This window comes from Leuciscus leuciscus (assembly GCF_965113295.1).
Source record: "Leuciscus leuciscus genome assembly, chromosome: 18".
NCBI classification, from domain to species: domain Eukaryota; kingdom Metazoa; phylum Chordata; class Actinopteri; order Cypriniformes; family Leuciscidae; genus Leuciscus; species Leuciscus leuciscus.
In genome coordinates, this window is record NC_138742.1 from 14,165,852 (window position 1) to 14,188,074 (window position 22,223).

Consider the following 22,223-nt stretch of genomic DNA (forward strand, 5'->3'; position numbering starts at 1 on the left):
ATTGTTAACCCTTGATTAGCTGGTAATGCACTGTCGGAGAGGAAAAAATACTTCTGACACATTTTGTGGTTAATCATATTCAGAACCCTTATTTAAGTTCATTGACTACAAATACAGGATATTTGAGACGCCTTAAAAAGAGAATAGAGATTCTGCCAGGAACCTCCAATGCCTCAAGAATCCTTTTAATTGTTATTGTGCATTACAGTTGAAAATGCTTATTTGAACCCTTAATGAGATCAAATATTTGTGCAAATTCATCAACATTAGTAAGCCAGGCCTAAAGCTCAGCATCCTGAACCATCAACATTCCTTGACTCTGTCGTGGTCATTATGAACAGTGCTGTTCCTGATTGCATTGATTAGTGTTTTAGCTGGAAAGATGCGGGGGGCAGCAGGTTTTTACATGCACTCTGTCTCATCCATTATACCACATTTGTCAAGTTGGGGGTTTTCAGTCATTTAGTCCATGTGGGGCTGTAAACTGGCTTTTGGAGATGGCCAACAGTACAAAAGCTTGCGGCTGGCTGTTTGGAGTGCAGATGGTCAAGACAGCTGGGACAATTTAGTGATCTGAGACTCTTAAACTGCCCTCCAGACATGCTAAAAAACAGCTTGACAACATGCCTGCCATTGTTTGGGTCATTTTATGAGGACATTGATCTTTGAATGAATGGATTTTGCATTTATGATGGAGACTCTTGCTGTCTGGATCAATAGTAAATTTGTAAAATTAGATTGTAGAATTAAAATTAAATCTAAATCTAAGACTATATATTCTCTATGGTAAATTAGGATTAGAATTAGAATGTGAAATTATTTTTAAATTGACATTTAAAAAGGACAAAATGAAGCTTGCTAATTTATTACCATTTACAATCACTATTTAGAATAATATTTAAAATATATACATTATAAATGTTGTGGGGTGAAAATATTAGCTATTAAATAGTTATAAAACTGATATAAGCATTATATCACTATATTCACTCCATTTTGTCCACATGTACACAGTGAGATTTTTGTATGCACAAGGAGTCTGACAACAGCCGGTACGATCAGATCTCACCATCATTGAGTCAATATTTGGTAACATCACCGTTTGCGTTTAAAACAGCTTTTGTCCTAGATATACTTCCACATAGTTTTTAAGGTAGGCTAGGTTTCTTCAAGCATCTTGGAGACGTTGCATTTCTTCTGGATTTAGTCTGTCTGTTTTAGTCTGTTTCCTCATGTAATCCCAGATGGACTCGATGATGGTGAGATCAGATCTCTGTGTGGCTGTTGTCAGACTCCTTGCGTATACAAAAATCTTATTGGATTATTACAAAGGAATGTTTGGAGATTTAAACTGGTATTTCCTATTGACACACTACAGCAAAGATAAACTGGCTTAAAACAATTTTTTTTTTGTGTGTGTGTGTGTGTGTGTGTGTGTGTGTGTGTGTGTGTGTGTGTGTGTGTGTGTGTGTGTGTGTGTGTGTGTGTGTGTGTGTGTGTGTGTGTGTGTGTGTGTGTGTGTGTGAAAAAACTAGCGTGCCTAAGACTTTTGCAAAGTACTGCACACACACACACACACACACACACACACACACACACACACACACACACACACACACACATATATATATATATATATATATATATATATATATATATATATATATAAAACGTGTGTGTGTGTGTGTGTGTGTGTGTGTGTGTGTCTGTGACATAATGGGAAAATATCTTGAATTAATATGAATTTTTAAAATGGACGTGGGATATAATATTTGTCATATATAGGCCTAACATATAAATTCATTAAGTAATCTCAGATTAAGTTTGTTATAAATAATAAAAGTAGTAAATTAGCAAGGTATATAAATCTCATGCACATCCCATTTGGTCCTTTTTAAAAATTCAATTCAAACCATAAGATAAAATCATTTAATTGCAGTTCAAACTATATAAATGTAGGAGCCCAAATGAATGCCTGATAGGCTGCAGTAAAGCAACTGTGCACAGGCCACCTAACAGCAGCCGAAACCTCTGTTAAAGGCAGTTCTCCTGATTGCCTGCCATCTCTAAAGCTGCCTAATGAAGGCTGGGATCTGTGCTTGCTTTGGAAATGAGTTTTCCCTTGAAAACGGCATAAGCCGTATCCAGGTCTATTTAAATGAGGTAACATGGGGAAGGTAAGCACAACCACTGGAGCATTGTTTGCACAGTTCAAAGTGAGGAGAGCGTACTTTGCACTTCAAAGACACTCATCTGGGAGGCAGTGAGAGGAGTGGGGGTGGGTGGGGGGAAGGAGGGGGGGATTTAGGGGACAGGAAATAAGAATCTGGGTAATTAACAACTTCTGCTCCGTAATAAAGCAAGCAAAAGGAGACGGAAGCAGCCTCCCCTACGTAAAGCGACCAAATATTTGATGTGTTATACCTCCGTCCTCTACCTGTTCCCCCTTTTTTTGACTGTTATTTTGTTTTATTAGTATTACACCCCTTAATTGCCCCCCATACAGTACAGAGATGTGCTGCTGCTTATTATGTTATGTTTAAAATGCAATCTCTAATGTGATTTTTACAGAGAGAATGTTGTTGGTTTGTTTATACATTTGATTTATTTATTAATTTGTTATTTTAATGAACTCAAATCCGCAGTCAGTCAAATTATATATATATATATATATATCTCATAAATTTTTCATTGAATAACAAAGAGATGGTCATCTCTTCGTCTCTCTTTCAATGTGTGAATGAAACCAATTACTCAGTATATAAACAGTTATTAATAGGTTACATACTAACATAGGCTAGTTTATTTTAAAATACATCTTCGAGATACATTTAAAAAGCCACATACGAAAATAAAAATGTTTAAAACAACTCAATTGGACTGATTACAAGTCGACGCATGTATAAGTTTAGCACGTTTCCTACGTGTCATCTCATTTCTCCATCGCTGTGGTATATTTTAGCAGACTAAAGCAATGCATCTGCTGGGACAAAGGTCGATTGTTATGCGACTAGAGGTGAGAGGCAACACAAAGCAGCAAGGATTTTCTATGTATTAAGATGTTAAATGGCTTTCCGACTTCAATGTAAATTCTCTTAGAAAAAGACTCAAAGTGTTAGATGAACTTTGGATGCTCTGCATTTAATCCCTTTAAATGTGATGACGCCCTTAACTTGAACCCGGAGTGTGAAAATGTCACGCAGGGCTCTTTATTTATAATATCACTTAAGAGTGCGAGCTAGTGCGCATGGACGTTTATTTCATTTGTCTTGGTTGAAACTTTTATAAGTTGGTTTCTGATTACCTGGTGTAGCTTCTTCATTCTCTTTAATTAACGGGACAAGAATAATAGCCCAATTCGATCGTCTTCAAACATAATTTGGCGTCTTAATACGCCATTTTCCCAGAATGATCAGTTGACAACTAACAGTTGAACTGCTCCTATCAATAGACAGATTAACAGTTAGTTGTGCTCATAAGAACGAAAGATCAAATACAGCTGAACTAATCTGCATAAAATACTTTCAAAAGTTTTAGTCACTTTAAACCCCTAAAAACCTTTTAGCATTATATGCAAACATTATTTCATTATATTAGGCTAATTCCCAGTAATTTGTTAGGAAAATGTCACATTTTCATAATATGTATTATATAATTTATTTAAATTTTCCTTTTTAAATGCACATCAACTGTACTTTGCAGTCAGCTAAATAGAATATTTATGTCCCTTAATTAAAAAAAAGAAAAAATATATATATTTAGTGGCTCGTTGCATTTGATGAAAAAAAAAAAAAAAATCTGGTTGAAACTCTTAAAATCAAGTAGAAATGAAGGTGACAAGTTAAATAAATAGAAAATTGTTTTGGCATTATTAAAGTTGTTTTAATGGTTCTAACAAGAAAGTAGCCTAGGTTCGTTTCGTTCTTAATTTATGACAAAAGAACAAGTGTTAAACTTGTAAATATTAGTTACATGTAAAACAAACTTTTTAATTTTAGACTCTTCTCACCAACAACCGGTAAAGAAAGGAGCTCTCTCAGGTTAACATTTGGCGAAATTAAATTAGAATAAAATGAAGGTTATAATACACACCCCTCTTCCTAATCTCCCAAAGATTGCCCTCCCCAATATTCCCCCACCGCATCTCTCCTCCATTCACTGGCCCTCCTGATACATACTTAAGAGACCCCGTCGAGAGGATCTTTTCCCTATAAAGAGAAGATGCGATCCGAGCGCCTTTTGAAATGATCCTCAGGACTTATTGCGACAGGCCCTTCAGTCGCACTTCAAAAGGACGAGTCTTGGTTTGAAAGCCGCTGCTTTTTAAAAAGGGACCCAGAAAACCAGCAGCAAGAGCGCGGAGTGGCCAACGACTCTTACAGCCGATAAAGGACAGGAGTAGCAAGAGAGAATCGAGGGATTATTGATGAGCACTATATCTAAACTCATGCACCGGTAACCTGACTGTGTAGCGGGGTCAATCCGAGCAGGATCTTTGCGCGCCTCCTCGCCCTCGTACCCGCGCACTCTGACTTTGGCTCGGTTACGCACTGCGCGCCGCGCTTTTACGCAGGTGTGGATATTTTGAAGATCCAGTGCACACATGGCTGCGTTAACCTTATCCAGAGCGGACAATTTCCTGCACAATTTCTTACAGGTACTGCACTTTCATTTGTTTTATCGTGCATTTTCCGAGTACATAGAGAGACTTTGGCACAATCACATCTCCAACTTAGAATTTTTGTTTCCTGCATAACTTTATTTTTGGTTCAATTCATTCATTTTCTTTCTCTTTCTTGCTTGCTTTCTTTCTTTCTTTCTTTCTTTCTTTCTTTCTTTCTTTCTTTCTTTCTTTCCTTTGTAAAAATGTATTAACATAAGTTTAATTGCTGCCTTATTTTCAATTTTTATATTTTTTATATTATACAATTATTATAATTATGTTTCTTTAAAATTTCATAATATTTCAAAATAACAATAAAAACTACAAATAAGGCAGCAATTAAACTTATTTTGTTATATTATTTGTTCAGTGATTCTGCATATGCAAGTATGAAGGTTGATTTAGTCACAATTATTTGTTTTCTCCCCTCTAGGATCGTACTCCCAGCTCCTCTCCAGAGAGCGGTCCTAACACCCTTTCTTTTTTGGCCACCACATGCAGTCAGGCTTGGCAGGAGGGGTCACAGCTCCCTTACGAGGGTCCAGTGGGCTCCGCTTCCAGCATGTTTCAGCTCTGGAGCAATGACGTGGCCCCTAACTCCAGCTTGAGCGCTCACCAGATGACCTTTACCATGCCCAAAATGCAGTTCCCCGGCCACATGCAGCCCACCCTGGGCTCGCACGCCCATCATCACCATCATCACCACCATCACCACCACGAGCTGCCCCTCACACCTCCAGCCGAGCCCCCTTCCGCCTACTCGTTCGAGCTGTCTCCGGTAAAGATGCTCTCCTCCCAGACGCAGGGGAACGCGGCGTACTACGCGCAGCACAACGCTGTGGGTCAGAACTTTCCCAGCTTTCTTCAAAACGCTTCAGGAAGACCTCACCTGCCCGGCGGGCACGTCGAGGACGGCCAGCAGTGGTGGAGTCTCCCTCAGAGTAGCAGCGCACCCTCCAGTCACCCCTTCTCTTTGGGACGGCAGCTTGTTTTGGGCCACCAGCCTCAAATTGCTGCACTTCTGCAGGGCACCTCAAAGGGTCTGTTGAGCTCCACTCGTCGCTGTCGCAGGTGCAAATGCCCCAACTGCCAGTCCTCGGGAAACGGAGGTGCTGCTCTAGAGTTCGGGAAGAAAAGACTGCACATTTGTCACATTCCAGAATGTGGCAAGGTTTACAAAAAAACCTCTCACCTGAAGGCGCACCTGCGATGGCACGCCGGCGAGCGTCCCTTCATCTGCAACTGGCTCTTCTGCGGGAAGAGCTTCACACGTTCAGATGAGCTGCAGAGGCATCTCCGCACGCACACCGGGGAGAAGCGTTTCGGCTGTCAGCAGTGTGGGAAAAGGTTTATGCGGAGCGATCATCTCTCCAAGCATGTGAAGACCCATCAGAGCAGGAAGAGCCGGTCCGGTCAGCCCGCTCACAGTGGGACTGATGCACTGCTAAGCAACATCAAGAGAGAGTAAAGAAGGTAAAATGCAAAAGAACTCAATAGAGTATCCGGAATGAGACCAGAGACCTTACAAGGACATTTGCGTCATCTGAAGGTTTTTAACAGATATTCCAAAAAGCAATAGGGACATGGGCCTGTTTCCATTGTACTTTATTTGAAAACACTGGAGCGAACGCACACGATGCTGCACCGAAACCAACCTTTGAGATTTTAAAGAGACTTATGGGCACAGCAGAAGTTCTCTCGTTGTGATATATCTAATAAAAGTGACTTTTTTTTATGGCTCTGGATGCAAAGACTTCTCATGACCAAACTTTGCCCTTGCACATTTATTTAAAGATTTTAATTCAAAAGCTACAGGAAACTCTTTGAACAGCACAATGACAAGTATTTGTTACTTGGTGAAACTGTCATTTGTTTACATTTTGTTGTTGCTTTATTGGTATTTTGTTTTAGGGGGAATTGATGCCTTATGTTGAAATCATAAATTCTGGTTGCAAAATTTGCCAACACTATTCCCTGACAGATCACCTAAAGTCTTGTTTTCTTGCAGAGAATGGCACTGCTATAAATATGTCGAAATCTTAATTCAAAACATGAACCATATGTATATAATGTTTATACAGTGCACAGTTCTATGAAGACCAGCATGTGAAATATTAATAAACATGAATAACTCTGCAAATCAAAATCTTGTGCTTTGTGTTTTGTTCATTCCTTCATAGCAAAAATTCCATTTAATACCTTGTCAAGCACCCTTAGTTCATTTTAACAGATGTGTGAAGTTCAGCAAATGGCTAATGTTAAATCTAAACCTCAGTGTCGAACCTCAGCGTTTTGCATTTATTCAAATGTTAATGCAATAGCATTCAGGATGCTAATTTAAGATGGCCATTGTTTCTAAGGTGTCGAGGAAGCACTTAAAGGAAAGACAAATGATTGGAAAGTCTTCAGACATTTTACAGTTGTCAATAAATAGTCGGGCCATTCATGGGAACAGTGGTCTGACCTTCTCCCATCAAGTTCACAGTCATGTTGTCTCGTAATTGCCAGTGTAAATAACAGACAACAGTTACGCTCCACTGGAGCTCAATGTGAATGGACCCCCAGCTGTTTATATCCCACTGGCCGCGACAGAAGTCACTTTGATTTGGCACCTTTGTGATAGTGAATGCTTAAAACCCCTCTCCCCCATCTGTGTGTGCAAATGAACCCTTTACTGCTCAGGAATGCCCAGAATGTGACTTAAAACAGAGACAAATTAACCAGATGTCTGCATGTGTTGACTAGATTACCTAGCCAGATCTCAGAAAGCTCACTGATATGGAGGATTTTTTTTCTTCATCAGTATGACATTTTTACCCTTAACACTCTTTTTTAACAAAAAAAGAAACCAAAGCATTAATGACTGAGAAGGTTTTCATCTATTTAGGTCATCATAAAGTGTCTGATGGAGTTTAATCATAAACATTCTAGTTAAACTCCACTAAAACCTGCATACCGGGGCAAGTTGTCACAGTAACCAAAAGGGTTTGAGTCAAAAAGTCCAAATACACTAATGTTTGTTTTCTCTACCAGTGATTTTGTATGTTAGTTTTAAACACCTATAGATCAAAAAGAGTCTAAAAATCTAATAATTCCTGTGAATTATATTTTTGTATATATATTTCTTGTATAAACTAATTTCCACACCAATAAAGGATATAATTAAGATTTTGGCTGAAAGGTTAAACTGATATTTTTCATAACATCAGGGCAATTTGTCACGTTTAATTCATGTTTTAATACACAATTTTATACAATTTATTATTACAATGTTTAGTTGTTATACTGGAAAATTTTGCTGAATAATAGGCCAGTAATAGACTGTTTAATAGCAGGTTTCATTGTGACAACTAACTCCATATAGTGTGACAACATGCCCCCTCAATAGTGTTCAGTAAACTATCTTGTGTCTTTTTGTAGGTTTTTTGTGTATACAGAAACAGATATTATCCTACTTTGAGAATATCTCAAATGTCGCCCCTATATCAGAAACACACATCCTAAACATCATCACACAGCAAACTACAGAGAAAACAGCCGAGAAGGAAACATTGTGTGTTCTAAAACACCCTTGCGTTCCAAAAGGAACCAGTTTAATTTGATATAATACAATGGTTTTGTCACATAGACCTGGATCATGTCCAATTCTTTCTCTACATCATTTCCTTCATCATTTAGAGGTGTTCTTCAAAATAGCATGCAACAATGTAAGATTCAAACCCACATTTGTGGAAAGGCAGTACAGGAAAGCTTTCAGTTTATACAGGGATATGTCAAATTATTTGATTTCTGCTGATTTGAATATTACGTCAAGGCAAGAGAAGGTTGTTACAATCATTTTAAGGATATTTAAGCGAATGCATCTGAAACATGCCAACAGTAAAGCATATGAGCTTTGGTGCTTTGAATTTAAAGTTTTAAATTGATCTGTGGAAAAGAAAAAAAAGAAGACTGATTGGTTGTGTATACAGAGTTGAAGTCCTCTGGCTCCCTCTCTTGGAAAGAATGTGCAATGAGCTAAATGGAGCGAAAGTGCTTTTTGATCATGCTTCAACATCAAATACCAAACACATTCCATCCCTTCTTTGGCGAGGCATTTAACATTTTATGACAAACCATATGTTTCAGACTCGATTAACAATGTCAATACTATTTTTACTAATGATTTAGTTAGTCATTAACAAATACTTTTTAAAAATAAAAATAAAACAACACAACAAAACAAAACACAATACATTTGTTTTAAAACTATGGAGGAAAAAAAAAAAAGAGACATCTTTAGCTTTTTCCTTAGTTTTTATGAGAACATTTTCCCAAAAATTAAGCAAGTGTTTTAGATGGTCTGAAACTGAATGACATTTTCTGTAAAGGGTACTGGCACCTGCGTTTGGCACATAATGATATAACATTTTACCTTTGGCCTTCATTAAGTTAATAATAACAACAACAATAATAATAATGTTATTATAATTATTATTATCATCATCACCTAATATCATTTGGAAACCTCATTTTGTATCGAGAGACCTGCAGAGTAATCCAGGCAGTGTGCGTCCAATGAGGAGGGGGCGGCAGAAGCTAAAACGGGCCATTAAACCACAGATAAAATACTATTATGCGGCATCTTCTTCTGCCATAACAACTGCAGTCTATCTTTCAGTCCTTCCCTTGAGCGAGTCCTCCTGCTCAACAAGGCAAATGCTCGTTGTGTGTGATCTCTTATGTCCACCTTGTCCAACAGAGTTCATTGATCTTAGAGAATTCAAACCCCCAATCAGCGAAGAGAAAGTCAAGCGTCCGTGTCTCCATGCACAGATCATTCCGCTACATACGGTATATACAAATTTAGCTGCATTTAGAGTCTGTTTCCCCTTAGCTCCTTCATAAGAGTTTACGCAGCCCACGAGAGCATTCAATATAGGTGGGAGATAGAAAGACAGCTTCTGTAAAGAGGCACCGATAGTGCGAAACCTTTAAAATCCAGCGTGAGCCCCTTAAGGACTCTATTATGTTTGTAATAATACAGTATGTTCTCTGCAAAACACATCTGATGGAAAATGTTCAGCATGTTTGCAAGGATGAAGCCATCAGAATTTAGCACACAAACACACACTCAAAAACATACATACATGCACGCTTGCCCAAACGCATCCTCACACCCTAAAATAAAGGTTTACTCTGGTTCCTGCTCCAGTGACCTCCCAATATAGGAATGGTTGATTCTCCTTTGAACAAAACACAACTTTAGTAAAAAGACAAAAAACAAACAAAACAAAAAAACCATAAGAAATGATGTAAAACAATTTAAAAAGTCACTAGGAAATTCACGTCACAGGTTCAGGAAGAATACCACAAGATAACAGACGTGAATAAAGTCCAGATTGTGGCATGCTCTGGTGCAAACATCAGATTCAGGGTCGTTTCCATTCACAGGTCGTCCTCATCAAGCTGGGCCAAGTTACTGGAGCGCTGAAGAGTGGAGGAGGGGCTAGGAACAGCCATGCGCCCCTCTCTCGATGAAGCTCTGCGTCCACCCTCTCCTGAGATCTGGACACAGTGGAGGGGGGGAAAAGGCCATTTCTGCCACTGATGGTTTATTTTTCTCAACAGCACATTATTAACATTATGATTCTATGGAAGTCTGTTTTAACCTATTGTGAATGTTTTTTTTTTTTTTTATAAAATCATGTAAGATATAGTCACAATCATTAGATATAAAGTCACATTTATGAGAAACAAAGCCGCAATTGCAAAACACGTCACATCATGAGATATAAAGACACAGTTACAAAAAATAAAGTTGCAAGGATAAAATATAAAATTGCGGTATAAAGTCGCCATTGTAAGTTAAGTCGCAATTGTGAGATATAAAGTCACCCTGTGGGATATAAAGTCACATTTACAAGAAACAAAGTTGCAATTGTGAAATATAATAGGCCTATATGAGATATAAAGTCACAATTATGAAAAATAGTTGCAATTATGAGACATAGTGACTGATATATGAAGTCATTATGAGAAACAAAGGGTACGTTTACGCGACAATGATGTACTAAAAACAGAAACGTTTTTTCTCTGTACAAATGAAAACATTGTCAAAACGATCCCCGTTCACACGGATCCATGAAAACGTCTAAAAACGCTGTATTATTCATGCCAGGCCAGTAGTTGGCGATGTCACTTTGTAAACAAACACTATACGCTGAACACGTAATACGTATGCCGTCCCTGTTTCACAAATTCGTGGTTTTGTAGTTTACACAAAGGCAATAACAGTATCGTTTTCAAAAACTTGAATTTTGAAACCCGGTTTCAAAACTTTGAGTTTTCAGGCCCCCAAAAAGCCGTTGTCGTGTAAATGAACAGCCAAAACGCATAAAAAGTTTTTAGTTGAAAACGGTGTCGTGTAAACGGCTTTTTAGGATCTAAGTCACAATTGCGAAATATAAAGTCACAATTGTAAGAAAGTTGCAATTACAAATTACAAAGTCATAATGTGAGACACAGCCATTCATTAGATCATAAATAAAGTTGCAATTGGGATATATAACATCTCAGTTACCTTTTCACTTTTTTAACTCTCACAGGCTTCCATAGGATTCTAATTTTTCCCCACACAGTTCATGTGAAATCTTCATTCATGAATATATAAAGGTTTGTGATGCGTGACGGCAAAGAAATTCTCGCCTATTCCCCAAGCAGAGAATAATGAGCTGTCACGAGCCGAGCTTATGTCTAAAAATGGCTGAAGAGTTAATTACCAGGAACAGCCTAGGATATTAAGAGTAATATGTTTGTCACAGGTTTTAAGACATGACTAAAATCAGCATGACTGAATTTCATAACGAGAGCTTCAGAAATGATATAATATTGTTGAACACTCCTGTCAGACCCAGAATCCTTTTTAGACAGAACAGAACAGAACAGAACAGAAACTCTGAAAAGCTTTTCACACTTATTATAAACCTCAAAGATCTTAATTATGTTCGGTGTCCCTTGGTATTGGTGATCGTTTCTCACCTCCAATATCAGAATAGAAATAACAATCAAAATCCTACTATAATCCCATCCAGGTGAGAAACCCTTGTTTGTCCCCTTGCCATAATAAATATAGCCTGAAGAAATGAAATCATGGCAGTGATTATTTTAGATTAGATATGGCAGATGGTTATAAAATTAATCTAGCATGAAAAGTAGTTAGTGTTAAGCACATAACCACATGGGAACTGAAGTCAAAACAGCGCTCAGATCCAGCACCAGTCTGATCCAACAGCCTGCAAGAACAATCAGGCGTTAGATAGGGATCTGGTACTTCCTTCTGTCAACCTGTCTCCTTCCTGTTTGTCAAGTGGCCTGAGTAAAGCAGATAAACAGCTATTTCACGCACAACTATTGTTGAGCTGTCATCAAAGCTCATTTTGGGCTAGACGCCCCTGCAGACGGAGAGGGATGTTTTAATGGGCCGCTGTCTCAGAATAAGGAAAACCTCAGTAAAGTAGACTTCATAACTTCATAGGTTTGTTTGTAGTCTCATGTATGATCAAAGAGGTTACAAGGTAAAATGAATAATACATATTTAAATTCGACACTGTTTCTAGGTCAGTAATGAAATATGCAAATTTTTTACTCAAATTGTTTTGCTTATGATATCATTTGTAATAAAACAAGTTGTATTAAACAATTAATCCAGAGCTTCAGACAATGTACCTGTCCTGCAAATAAGGCCATGTTAGAATATTGTTATTGCATGTCCACAATATACCAGCAGAGGGAGCAGCATGGCCTCTTTTTTAAACTAACCACATTCCAAGAAAACCAAATCCAAGTGAGCCTGTGTGAGCGGGTACGCACAGTACCTGTGAGCCTTGCGTGCTAGAGGAACACAGTCCGTTGGAGACCGCCTGGCAGTTTAGGGGTGCCTGGGAGAATGGCGGCTCTTCAGAGAAGGCCAGCTGCACGTGAGTTGGAGACACCGTCTGGGAATTCAGTCTGGAGTCCACCGGACAGCGCTGGGCTTGTGTTGACTGTAAACGTCAGACAGAAACAGTGGTTACAAAATCTTTCAGGTTATTTATATCCATTTACCACATATGATTGTGACCTCTCAGATGATGACAGTGGGATTAGAAAACTTAAAAGACAGAAACAGGCCGTTCTTGCTCAGCAAGACTAACTAGAGTAATACTTATATTTGTAGTTAAATATCAGTAATAAATATTATTATTTATAAGTTATTGTAGTAATATTTATAAACAATTACAGTTGGTATTAATATTTTGAATTAGCTTTTATTTTTATATTTCCATTTTAGCATCATTTTAAGTAATTTTGTGCTTTAGTAATTTTTAATAGTTAAAATAAACATTTCAAAATGGTTTAAATGTATTTAAGATTTTGTTTATTTCGGTTATACATTTTTATACACCAAATTAAACCTATTTTAGTTAGTTGCCAAGGCCATCTAATATTTATATTTTAATTTGATTTCAATTAACAAAAATGTAAAAAAAAAATTTTTTTTTTTTATTTTAGTTGACAATAACAAACACTGTCTCTCTGTGAATACATGTGTTCTCTTTCTGCTTGAGATGAGTGTGACAAATCCCAATTCACATCTACTATGGACCAGAAGAACCATTTTGTTGGGGATTGAAAAGTATGTAAGACAAAGTCAAGAGAAAACCAGCAAAAACAGTGCAAGCATGCATACTAAAAATCCACTGAAAATAGTACACTCTCAGATATACTGTGATATGGGATGCATTACTCATCAAGCATCGCGTTAGTTCAGGCAGGCCACGTCAGCCAAGCTCGCATCAGCTGATAGCCAGCTGTTCCTGACGTGTACCAATCCAGTCGACATCTATCACAGCGGCCTATTTAAATTCCCATTCCCATTCCCATACATTGCAAGCATTTTCTATCATGTATTTGTAATTACACAACTCATGTAATTGAGAATTGTAATTATGTATGCTGGTTTTGTTCTGTACCCCAAGGGGGGTTGACTTGCTGCTCTCCCCGCTCTGTCCAGGCATAGCAGCATGGGCAGGCATGAGGGATCGATAAATAACCACTGGCCGGGACTTGAACTTGGGTCACTCAAGCCAACCGTGCTACATTTTGGAGCACTGCCTACAAGGCCATCAGCTCTGACAGGCTACCATTTGTTCAATATAGGTCTGATTGACAGTGGAGATGACCACACAAAAACTAGGTGCGTGAGGTTTGAGCAAACCTCAAACGACTGAAATCTCTTACCTCTGGCTGTGAGTGGTCATCAGTGGGGACCTGGCTGGGCAGGTAGAGAGAGGGCAATGATGTGTTACAGGAGCGCAGGCAGGGCAGTTTGTGTCGGTCGATAGATGCTGAGGAGTGAGGCCTCAGACCAACCACTGCTGACAGAGGAGGCTTCATGCTACGACCCAAACTGTTGCTCTTGCTCTCCCTTCTCTGGTACTCAATGGGCGACTGCAGGGCTGCAACACACAAAACAAAACTGATAGAGTAGCCATATTTAATTTGCCAAACAATAACAAGGCTTAGAGGACATAAAATGACTTCCTAGTTCATGTTCAGAATCAGATTTTCCTTTTTTCCACTGGAAATTCGTGAAGTTGTATTTTCAATGATTTGACATTCAACGTTTTAACTGTTGAGGACTATAATAAAGTGTAAAATGAGCACTGAGTTTAGATATCACTTAAATGTTCATCCATGAAAGGTTTGAACATCAGTCTAAAACAGCTTCTGAGGTTGGGGGCTGAGCTGAAATCAGCAGGGTGTATGGTGTTCACTTTGTGAGTCTCACCATTGAGGAAATTGCGTTGGGTCTCCAGTATTTGACTCACGTCGCTGATCCAAGCCTTGCAGATGTCCAGCGACAAGGAGTGCAAGACAAATCGCACCGTGCTGCCATCAGCCCCCCGAGACGTCAGGGCAAAACGATTAGGGTCATTGTCTACACACGTCTCCACGCCCAGACAACTTATCTGAAAGAAGAAGCTACGTTAACACATGCAAACATACTGCGTAATGTGGAAACCTTATGTGATGATAACTTCCTCCAAAGGGGTCTAAAGCTCACCTTAATACTGTTTTTAAAAATATATCCAGGTAGAGAAAATCCCTTTTTCCTGTCTATTGGCTCACTGAAGATGACAAGCTGTTCAAATAGGAAGACCCGCCTCTCCTTAGTGCGGGAAAGGAAGCTGCTGTCCTGTTCTGTGACTGTGAACGTGTCTTGCTGGAGAAGTTTTCCTTGTGCCGTGATCTTCCCCTGAATAAAGAAAGAAAATGTGGTTTTAGGGCATGGATTTTCAAACCCTTTGGGACCCCCAAATATAATGATCCCCTTTCTAAAATATGAACACAGGTAATTATTTATATATATATATAGAGAGAGAGAGAGAGAGAGAGAGAGAGGATTCTTTGATGAACAGAAAGGTTTTTATTTGAAATAGATAAAAATAGATTTTTAAATAGAAAACCCCTGCTTTAGAGGATCAGAGTGACTTTCAGTATTTCCAAAGACCGACAGCTTTAAACCACAGCCTGAGTCTGGCACCATACCTCAAAGCCTTGCAGCCGACCCACGTTCATCATGTCATTGCAGCGCTTCGGAACAAAACACATCACCTCCACAGCTTTCTGTTAGAGAGAGAGAGAGAGAGAGAGAGAGGGTGCAATGTGTGGAAACAGACCTCAAATCTTTATTAAAGCCTATGAAAAAGTATAGTATTACTGATTTCTGGCAAAGGGAAGAAAAAAACACAAGATGGCAGGGTCAAGGAATCACACAATGTTCCTTGGTGGGATTATGTGTTTCTTCTGGTCTTGAGAAATAAAACTTGCATAACGATTACAGTTTCTGATGAGTGACTCATACCTCCAGCTCTTCAGTGTCCATCCCAGCCTTTGTGTAGTATTTGAGGAAATCCTGTCGCGAGACACACAGCGTGAGCTCTAGAATGTTCTATTTTTGTAAAAAGATCTTAATATGATTTGACTGGTAACAGGTCTGTGGTGTTACTGTGACACGTTTCACACCAAAGGCATCAGCATACAAAAATTATAATTTCTTCAACAGCAGTAATTGCCAACCAGGGCAGAATATAAAAATATACTACGGCTCAAAAGTTTGGGAACAAAAGTATATATTTTTTTTTAATACTTTTATTCTGCAAGGACGCATTACATTAATTAAAAGTGACAGTAAAGAAATCCTAAAAAAAAGACTGGAGTAATGCTGCTGAAAATTCAGCCTTGCCATCACAGGTTTTTTTTTTTAAATATATTAAAATATACAGTTATTTATAATTATAATAATACAATATTTCACAGTATTACTGTAGTTTTTATTTCCATTAATGCAGCCTTGGTGAACCTAAGAGACTACTTTCAAAAACATAAAAAGACCCCAAACTTTTGAATGATAGTGTAAAACAGAAACCCCTTAAAGTATTGTTTGATTATATATTTCTTAAAATCAAATTCATCTGTATTAAAATTTAGATAATAATTTGATGTTCTACTTTTATTTATCAATGTGGAATTGATTTGACATGATCCCCAACACTCCTAATAGAATAAGCCACGAGTGCACAAGAATGTGTGTGATGTGTGTTTGTGTTGCACTCGGTTTCACCTTCAGTAGCAGCTGGTACTTCATGATCCTCTGCACGGGTTTGATGAGCAGGTCATTCAGCTGCAGCCTGTGACCCAGCTGCTGTTTCAGTTCCTGCATACAAACACACACCTGATTGACTGAATCCTTTATGCAAAGAGAGAAAACTCTATTTTTTTTTCAGCATGCATACCATGTGCAGTATAAAATGCATGGAAAACCCAAATGAGCTACCCACAATGCAATGCATTCAACTGCATATTTAACATCTTTTTTTTTTTAAGTCATATGATCTGACTGCCAAAAGTTGAGCAAAAAAAAAAAAAAAGATAGCTAGACAACATTTGCTGAATTTAGCATGCAACACTGAGGTTATGTGACAAAAATCTGTTAATTATCGTAGGAAACATGCATCATTTACACATGGTTTAAAAAACTAAAAAATAGTAGGCAGTATACAGTACATACTGCGCAGTATGCATTAAGCTATGCATTGGTTTGCTGGTATTCCACTCCAAACATAACCAAACACTCTCCTTGATCCATTATCCCATAATGGCCTGCGATCTCCATCTATAAAACCTGAAGTAACCTCAGCTATCAAACCTCTAAATGCTTTGGCACAGCACTGAGAAGAATCCATTTAAATGTCAAACTTTTCAATCAAGTCTTTCCCTGTTTTGTTGGTTCCAAGAATTGATGGGTCGGTCAAGGCCTTCATGTCCACTGAGCGATTATTACACACGCAGTGCAAATGGAAAGAGAGCGAGAGAGTCTGCCTTGAGATATTTACACAGATGGGCCTGTACGGCCAAAACAGCCCCTCGAGCTTAACCTGTGTGTCTTTGAAGACTCCACTAGAGCGTGTATACATGTGTTTGTGTGCTTGCTCTTCACATACACTCACCTCAAAGTAGGTCTCGATGTATTCTGACACGATGTGCTCAGACTTAGGTTTGTTCTGGCAATAAACCACATACATGTGAAGCCGTCTTTCCTGCAGTTTGTGCAAACAGAGAGGACAGAGTAAATTAGCTAAGTAGTTATACAGAGGACACAAAAAGTATATGTAAATTTAAGCCATAACAAAAATCTTTGAATGTCTTGGAATTATATGACAAAATATCTCAGCAAGTAGTGTTTATTTGAAAGAAATACAGCAACCTTTTCAAGCAAAACATTTCACACAAAGACATTTTTTATACTGTTAAAATGAAATAAACCAAATTCAGTCGCTTTCTATGTCCACTGTTAATGTGATGACGACTATGCTAGTACACCTTGAGGGCAAGTGACTTCATTCAGCCACTAAGGCCCGGTTTTACACCTGGTATTAAGATGCGTTTTAGTCGATCGGATCACAAGTAGACGATGGAGAAGCATACCCGTTTACACCTGGTGTTTTAATCAATTTCTTTTGTACACTTTTAACCACTTCTGTCCTGATTTCTTAGAGGGGAGGATCTATGGGCGGGTAAATAAATGGGCTTTTTCAGATCTTTCGATCTAATGGACAAAATAAGCTTCAAACCAAACCTGGATCTCAAGCCAAAGTTTAAATCCCGTCTGGCAAGCAAGCTTCCCATAATGTTTCCGCATTAGGTGGTCTTTTGTGGCCGTTTGAATGTATTTGACCATTACACTATGAAAGCAATCCGGTCAAATGCGTTTTCTACTACCTCGGAAGTGGTAAAAAGTGGACAAGCTCAAAACGTTTTAGACCCTGTTTACACCTGTATTTAGCGTTGTCCACTTGTGATCTGATCACCCAAAACGCATCTTAATACCAGGTGTAAACAGGGCCTAAAATCAATTTGACACCAGCTAGTTGCAGAAAAGCCATTGCAGTTAGTTCTGAGAAAAGTATCCTTTGTTTGCAGAAACCACTTAGTTTGATATTTTGTATCTAATGTAAAGACATTTAGATATTTGTAAGTGTGACTTAAGTTTCCAAAAGTGGATTTTTTACTAAGTAAACACTAATTAAAGTACAATCTTATGTCCAGGAATCCTGTTAGTTAAAATTGTTGCCAATTAGACGAAACAGTAGCTGTGAAGTTATAGAAATATATATTAAATCATTTAAGAAAAAAAATACATTTATTGAAGGTTGATAAATTGGCCACTGGTGGTAGTTTATCTAGTCAAATCATTCTTTCCTGATCCCATTAGTAAATGCAGTTAAAGAGAGACTGAGACATGAGGCAGCGGTGAACATGTATCATGATTCATGACAGAGGTGATTCAATGGAAACTTTCAAGCTGCTGTAAGTGTTTAAATAGTTTGAAACAGACTCTGTCTGCAGTATAAGAGCAGCGTGCTGTTGATGGCATAGAGAGAGATTACAAAACACTGATGTAGGAGAGTGAGCAGAAGGCCATTTATAATTCAGTCCAATTATCCTCAATGTAATCAGAGCCCCATTCTCTCTCTCACTGCATTCAGGTAGTAGGACGTTACAACTGGACACTACCTCTCTCTCACACACACACCCACACCCGCACGCACGCACACACACACACACACACACACACACACACACACACACACACACACACACACACACACACACACACACACACACACACACACACACACACACACACACACACACACACACACACACACACACACACACACACACACACACACACACACACACACACACACACACACACACACACACACACACACACACACACACTACAATACACACAGACTGAGTTGCCCGGAGACAGGCCGATTGGATAGACGTCAAAGCATGAATGGTTCTGACAACAGATTGTAAGAGCTTCATATGGACCATGTGACAGAACACCGCACAAAATTAATTTCTTAAATCAGCATTTGTTTCGTTTTACCATAAAAATAACAATGAACAATATTTTTACAGTTATGTACAGTAACTATTTTATGCTAAAACAATTATTTGCTAAAAGTAAAAATACAAGAATAAACTAAAAAGTAAAAAAAAAAATATTCAAATATTTTATTACTCAAGTAGTTTGTAATATATACTACAATATTATTTAAATATTATATAATAATATCCATGTAATATGTTTAGTCAATTTTACTGGAAAACAGCTAACAACACATATTCAGAAAATGACTTTGGCAGTGCAATGTATGTCCTTATAAGACTAAGACCAGCTGAAGGATTTTGCAACCCATCGTCTTAATTTATCTACGTTACACATCATTGACTGGAAGTTAGGAAGTCCTGACATAACTTCAGTGTCTAACGACTTTGTAATGTACTGTATGAGTTAAAAGAGAGGGTGAGAGCAGGGGCTGAGGAAATTTGAGACGGGGGAGCAGGGGGTGGGTCTGGGGTACTTGTTTGTGAAAGGAAAAAAGAAAGAGTGGGGACAGGACAAAGAGTGAGCCTGGCCCTCACTCACCCTCCATTACTGTTTCTCATTACCAGTCAATTTCCCACAACGCTTGTTTCATAGTTTGACTCAACCTTTAGATTTGTGTTACAAGTTTCTTTATTCCCCTCAAGCCTTTTAAAGTTACCCAAAGGGCTCAGACTCATTAAACAGTAGAAAGGGCAAATGCTGGCAGACGCCAATTTGAGTTTTCAGTAACTCTTGAAAGTGCTTTTCATTTAAGCAAAACACTTTGATTCACCACAGAAACTTATATCACAGCGTGTGGCAGCTTTAAACAAATTACTGCTACTGTGAAGTACTTCCACAACTGTAAATCTGCAAATTTTAGTCCTTCACATGTACGCCTGTGGGCGCCGGGAATTGTGTTGTTTCTTCTCTGCGAGTTATTTATGTGTGTATGTCCATAGTGTAGGACTGAACTCCAGAAATAGACACGGTGTGTAAAGCAGCAATGTTATCAAAGGACATAGCCGTGCTTGTTATTCCTCCTTTGTTTTTCCCGCCTCTTTTTCCCTTGTGGTGATGAGCCAATGGAGTGGACACACAAGCAAATACACAGTCTTAAATGAGCTGTATTAGTAACAGGGGGGACAGAAATAGAGTGGGATGATAGGACGATTAATGGGGTGTTAAAATGTGCGTGTGTGTTAAAAACATCTGTTTTCTCAGCTCCGTTTACTCAAAGTGTGAGAGGAAGTTTTGCTCAGTCTTGCTAGGCAAAGGCTGATAGAGGAAAGCGAGAATAATAGAGAGACTTACATGTTTGATAAAAAGTTGGGCCAGTCGTTCAGGCTCAGCCACACATTTCTCCAGCTCACCCAGGAAATAACTGAGATCAGAACAGAGGAGAGATTAGACATACAGCTCACCATAAGTCATCAGCAGGACCATATGGAATCTGCATGCACTAAATTACAGAGGTTTTCCCAAAAAAATCAGTGCAGAAAATGCAAGAAAAAAAAAGTTGAGAAAGTTATCTTAAAGAGAAAGTTAGGAATATACTGAAAGTCTTGTCAGATTCATGATACACACACTCAAACACAGATAAACCCACTCTTTATGCCAGTCGTAGATCTGATGAATATTCCCAAACACTATTTTGTCTTTTCCCTTCATGTCTTCTGGAACACCTTTAGCAATCATAGAGGCCATGTAGCCCTGTGAGAGACAGAACATGATGAATTTCCATAGCTAATGACCCATAAAAACACTTTTATTATTAAATCGAAGGCATTTCAACAGAGATAAAATATCCCACTCATAAAAAAAATGTAGATCATCATATTCCAAATATTTTAAATCCAGGCACCATTATTTTGATTTATACTGTGATCAGTATTACAGCTGAGAGGAATTCAGGTCAGTTCATGCATCAAATCTAATTCTGCAGTGATTAAATGCTCTGAAATGCATTCAAATTATTCTAAGATTACAGGAAAATTGATAGCGTTCCATTACAGAGTTGATCAAATCCACATGTGATTTGTTAATTGATATTTTAACCCCCCCATAAGAAGCTCACCTCCACAATAAGTCCTAGATCAGCTACATACAGCTTTTCTGTCTCTATCAATTCTTTCAGAACATACCTGTAGAACAGAAGAAGTCAGCTTTCATTCAATACATCAACAATATCTGACAGCTCAAAACATGTGCTGTGAATATAGGGTGTAATATTAGCAGAGTTCTGACTTGTGCAGAATAATAATAATCAAGGAGCTATTTGTGGACCAGATGAAGTTCCTATTTTATCGAAACGGGTGAATTTCCCAGCTGGAAAATCCATTTTATGCTGGTAGCTTTGTTTGGGAACATGCTAGCTTGTGTCTTTGGTCTTTAACTGGTCTAAGATTATCTTTACCTGGTTTAAGATGAGCTTTAGCTGTTTAATATGATCATGAGCTAGTCTAAGTTGGTCATTAGCTCATTTAAGATGGTCATTAGCTGGTATAAGATTATCTTTAGCTGGTTTAGGATGATCTTTTGCTGGTCTACCAGCCACTATGCCAATTTGACCTGTTATTATGACCAGTAGGTAGCTGGTTTCTAGCTGGTTAAGAACATCGTTAGTCTAAGATTATCTTTAGCAGGTTCAAGATTATATTTAGCTGGTCTTTAGCTGGTTAAGATGGTCATTAGCTGGTCCAAGCTGGACATTAGTTCATCTAAGAAAGTCATTAGCTGGAATAAGATTTTCTTTAGCTGGCTTAAAATGATCTTTTGATGGTTTACTATTAAAAAAAAAAAACTGTTCAACCTGTTAAGGCCGACTGGTAGTTGGGTTCAAGCTGGTCATGATCCTCCAGCTACCATGATCCAAAAACCAGTCTGACCAACTAAAGCTGTTATGACCAGCCTGCCAGTCTACCAGCTTGAAGCAGTTAATAACCCACCTACTGGTTTAAACTGGATTTTCCACCAGGGATGACGTACTGGTGTGCTGAAGAACATCTGATGTCTGCTCTGTTAAATTTTGCAATTTAAATCTCAAAGTAATACAGCATTAAAAAGATCTAAATTAAGCATTTCTGTTAC

General features: G+C 38.3%; 2 protein-coding genes across 5 annotated transcripts in view; one reads left to right on the top strand and one right to left on the bottom strand.

The window, feature by feature from the left end:
* Window positions 1-2,772: 2,772 nt before the first annotated feature.
* On the top strand, window positions 2,773-7,488 carry sp5l (Sp5 transcription factor-like). The gene is made up of 2 exons (XM_082144926.1): window positions 2,773-4,657; window positions 5,097-7,488. The coding sequence occupies exons 1-2, from the start codon at window positions 4,604-4,606 to the stop codon at window positions 6,129-6,131; spliced, it is 1,089 nt and encodes a 362-aa protein (XP_082001052.1). The 5' UTR covers window positions 2,773-4,603; the 3' UTR covers window positions 6,132-7,488.
* A 726-nt stretch (window positions 7,489-8,214) lies between these two features.
* The window catches only part of arhgef25a (Rho guanine nucleotide exchange factor (GEF) 25a), an 82,874-nt gene continuing 68,865 nt past the window's right edge, over window positions 8,215-22,223 (bottom strand). For all 4 annotated transcript variants that reach the window (XM_082144888.1, XM_082144891.1, XM_082144889.1 and 1 more), the window contains 12 exons: window positions 21,211-21,277; window positions 20,743-20,846; window positions 20,448-20,517; window positions 17,197-17,286; window positions 16,311-16,403; window positions 15,552-15,602; window positions 15,236-15,313; window positions 14,751-14,942; window positions 14,475-14,655; window positions 13,925-14,142; window positions 12,520-12,687; window positions 8,215-10,210 (listed from right to left, as the gene is read on the bottom strand). In XM_082144888.1, coding sequence (XP_082001014.1) covers window positions 10,091-10,210; window positions 12,520-12,687; window positions 13,925-14,142; window positions 14,475-14,655; window positions 14,751-14,942; window positions 15,236-15,313; window positions 15,552-15,602; window positions 16,311-16,403; window positions 17,197-17,286; window positions 20,448-20,517; window positions 20,743-20,846; window positions 21,211-21,277 — 1,432 coding nt within the window. In that variant the 3' untranslated portion in view covers window positions 8,215-10,090. The remainder of the gene's footprint in view (window positions 10,211-12,519; window positions 12,688-13,924; window positions 14,143-14,474; window positions 14,656-14,750; window positions 14,943-15,235; window positions 15,314-15,551; window positions 15,603-16,310; window positions 16,404-17,196; window positions 17,287-20,447; window positions 20,518-20,742; window positions 20,847-21,210; window positions 21,278-22,223) is intronic.